General features: G+C 33.5%; 1 protein-coding gene across 1 annotated transcript; it reads left to right on the top strand.

Moving 5' to 3' along the window:
* The first annotated feature begins 518 nt into the window (after window positions 1-518).
* LOC107648328 (DNA mismatch repair protein MSH3-like) lies at window positions 519-3199 on the top strand. The gene is made up of 5 exons (XM_088489288.1): window positions 519-530; window positions 1933-2097; window positions 2274-2372; window positions 2501-2557; window positions 3104-3199. The coding sequence occupies exons 1-5, from the start codon at window positions 519-521 to the stop codon at window positions 3197-3199; spliced, it is 429 nt and encodes a 142-aa protein (XP_088345414.1).
* Window positions 3200-3926: the final 727 nt, after the last annotated feature.

Genomic DNA, 3926 nt, shown 5'->3' with positions numbered 1-3926 from the left:
GGTAGGAGCCGCGATGAAATATATCTGAAACTTCGAACCAGTACAGGTAGGCCAGGATCACTTGTAGTCCCACTTCCTTTATTTGGAAGCTCAAACACAGAAATGCAGATAAAATTACTAATGCAGAAATGCTTAATTACATTACATGCATTAGCAATGTGAGACTTACAACTTAGTTCTGTTCTGAAATTCTACAGCACTACCACTGAAATTGATTGACTTACCTGGATTGGACTAGCGGATTATGGATCACAAAGCAGTGAGTAGTTTTAAACTATATTCTCCTTTAGTCCTAGTTTGAGATTTATCAAATATGTTCTGGCAATTACACCTGTATTCTCCATTGAGGTTTTTTTTTCTCGTATACTTTCTTTGAAGAACAGTGTAATGTCTTCATGTTTTTCATTTTTAGATCAGTGGATATGTGGAGCACAATGATGCTATATTGCTGGTAGTCATTCCTGCTTCTCAGGAACCAGAAATTTCTACATCACGAGCCCTCAGAGTGGCAAAGGAGTATGATGCAGAATGTGTGTTTTAAGCTCTTCTTGCTTTGTATTATCCTGTCACCTCATCTCAAATTTACAGCTATTTGTTAGATACATAAAATCAATCTTGAGATTCCATTTAAGAACTTAAACTTTTTAAAGAGTTGGTCCTAGATGTAGCATCATTTCCTTTTTGACAATGAGGTTAAGACTTAAGAGTTTGATCCTTAGGTATACCTATCTCTTAAATGAATGAGTTCTAGCAGAAACTAGATTAAGCCTCTGCATTGTCAAGTTTAAGCCCAAATGGAATTTTTTGAGGGCATGTTAGTGATATTTTGCCATTCAAGAATCTCCATTAACAGTTTAAGTATTTAGGAAAGAGGGCACCTAACACCATTAAACCGCTTAATTTTAGAAACGTCATCGTTATGTTTACCTAATCATAAACTCATGGTAATGTTTCCTTTAACTAGTCTTTTTCTTGGGGTTTTCAATTGTAGCCACTAGAACAGTTGGTGTTATTAGTAAAATTGATCAGGCTGCTGCAGAACCAAAAGCTCTTGCAGCAGTGTAGGCTCTCCTATTGAACCAGGGACCCCCCAAAACATCTGATATTACATGGGTTGCTTTGATTGGCCAATCTGTATCTATAGCTTCTGCACAGTCTTAGAGTGCAGCATCTGAGAACTCTTTGGAAACCGCTTGGCGAGCAGAGACTGAAAGTTTGAAATCAATATTGACTGGAGCTCCTCCAAACAAGCTTGGGAGAGTTGCCTTGGTTGAGTCTCTTGCTGGACAGATTTGCAACCGCATGAAACTAAGGCTTCCAATTCTTCTCACTGGGTACTTAGTTTTTGTTAGCTTATGTTTCCTTGTTTAGTATAAATGTCATATTTCCCAGCAAGGAACAGGATTAAGGGAGACTGAGCATGTTGTGTAACATGAAAATGGATAATGACTGCAAAGGGAGTGCACATTCAATTTAAAAGTGATGAAAAATCACATTGTTAAATTTAGATTTATACTACTAATTATCTGTAAAATGCATTTATAACTAATAACAAATGGCTCACTTTAGAGTGTGTTGTTTAATTTTATTAAGTTGGCTTGGGGTTTTGAGTGGCTTCAAAAACTATGATGATCCTTTGCTAAAAATTAAAAATGCTGCAATCTTTTGATTTTTATATGGCAATATTTAGGTCTTCTCAATGCTCGATACAAGTAGCCTGTACCATGCAGTAGCTACTTGTAAGTTGTTTAGATTTAATTAGTTCTTTTATTGCGGTGAAAAATGAATAACGGCATTTATTTCAACTTCTGTGAGCTTCTTGAACATAAATATCACATACCTTATTTAATTTGCAGATTGTAGCTGTACACTTAGTGTTGCACTTTGCATTGGTGACTCCTTTATAATATGTTTACCCTTTTAATTCTATAGGAGGTGATGAACATGCCAGATTTGGCTATGCAATCTTTGGCCTTAACAATTCACCATTTAAAGGAATTTGGGTTTGAGAGAATTGTATGCTCAGGTTTTTCTTTAAGGCCATTCTCAAGAAATATGGAAATGACCTTTTCAGCCAATGCGTTTCAACAACTAGAGGTAATTATATCTGGAGCATAATTTTTATTGGCATGCTGGATGATTTCTTTTTTCTTTTTCTGTTTGTTTTGAACTGTGATAACAAACTGTTATTGTATGTACTTTAATTTTCATCATACCATTTTGGACTCTGTTGTGTATACTTGTTGCTAATGGATGTTTCTATGTGATTTCAGATTTTAAAAAATAATAGTGATGGATCTGAGAATGGAACCTTGCTGCAAATTATGAATCGCACCCTTACTATATTCGGTTCTAGGCTTCTTAGGCATTGGGTACGAGGTGCTTCTAGTTTTGATAATCCACCATTGAATGTTGAATTATTGATTCTTTCAGCTAAAGAAAATCCTTTATCTAATTGTTCTTATTCATGAAACATGTATCTCACCCGTTATGCGATCAGACCATGATTTCTGCTTGTCTTCATGCTGTATCTGAAATTGCAGAGTCCATGAAACAGGTATCAAAATATTTATTTTACATGATTCACTTTCGTTCTCATGAGAATACTCGTAGTAGTCTCATGATGGAATCGAACCCTATTGAGAACTATGAAAATTCAAGCATTTCCTTTAATTCATATAGCTTTGATGAGACTTGTGACACGGTGTTCTTTGACATGAAAAGAATGTGGCCCTTTCATCAAGTGGATGAACTTCAATAAGTACTGACTACGTACTAATAAGTGGTCTTTGATTACATTAAGGATTATCTTCAATCGTAACCATAATTTAAAGCCCTAGTGAAGAGCTTCATGAAAGATTAGTGCTAGCTGCAGGGGAAAGGATATTGGCGGAGACCACTTTATCAAACTTTAATTTCTTCTTTTTTGTTTTATAGTTAGTATATTGTGAAGCATGCAATTCTTTCTGTTTCCATAAATAAGCTAATTAGGAAACCTAAAAATATATCAGCAATAGTATTTTTATTTTATTTGTAATTCATTAATTCCAGAATTGTGTTCTTTATTTTAATATGATTTCATGGTTGGTGCTGATTGTTGCAGTCACACTATGTTTTGTTGCTCTGTTCCTTCAAAGAACAACTCCCAACATGTTTGTGTCCATGCAATGGAAGCAGTAATGGCTTGCTGGGAGATTGAGCAATCCTTACAAAGTCTAACAGGTGCAATAATTGTGTTTTTTTTTTCATTTTGTATCTTAAAATAATAATAATAATAATAAACCAAGTTGTGAAATGAAAATTAATTAAAATGAACATGATTTTTTTTCAGGAAAAAGTTGGGCGTGAAAATAAGTACTCTAGAAGCAAGACAAAAGAAGGATTGGAGTGAGGACAGAAATTATCATGACAAAGTGCACCAAAAGCTATGATGAAAATTTTATGTATTAAGAGCTACATGTTAAGATATTTATAATTAAAAAATTATATTATGTTAGATACTTTATTTGTATAGAGTTATTACTTTTGATTTTTAATACTAAAAAATAATATATTATGTTTAATACATTGTTTGAGTTATATAATATTTTCTTTATGAGTATTGATTTTTTGTTATTGAAAAAGTTTAATAAAAAAATTATTTGTTTAATTCGATAAAAATGATGGTTAAAATTTGTCTTTGTAAATGATAAAAAATGTCACTTTTATCCGGTAAAAAAGGCGGTTTGTAACTGCCATTTTAAATAACATGTAATGCCATTTTAATTCGGTAAAAATGGCGGTTTCAAACGCCATTTTAACCAACTAAAAATGCCGTTTTAACCAATCAAATTATTGCTTTGTCAGGGTAAAAACAGCGGTTCGTAAACGCCGTTTTAACCAACCAAAATGCCATTTTCATCCTGGAAATAACGGCGGTTTGAACC

Source organism: Arachis ipaensis, chromosome B6 (assembly GCF_059453495.1).
Source record: "Arachis ipaensis isolate K30076 ecotype BB chromosome B6, ASM5945349v1, whole genome shotgun sequence".
NCBI lineage: Eukaryota > Viridiplantae > Streptophyta > Magnoliopsida > Fabales > Fabaceae > Arachis > Arachis ipaensis.
This window is presented reverse-complemented; position numbering and strand designations above follow the sequence as displayed.

Excerpts from the sequence above, each read along its gene's own strand:
- LOC107648328 (XM_088489288.1), top strand. Across the intron at positions 2,098-2,273 it reads ATGCGTTTCAACAACTAGAG|ATTTTAAAAAATAATAGTGA; the intron begins GTAATTATATCT and ends ATGTGATTTCAG. Across the intron at positions 2,558-3,103 it reads TTGCAGAGTCCATGAAACAG|TCACACTATGTTTTGTTGCT; the intron begins GTATCAAAATAT and ends TGATTGTTGCAG.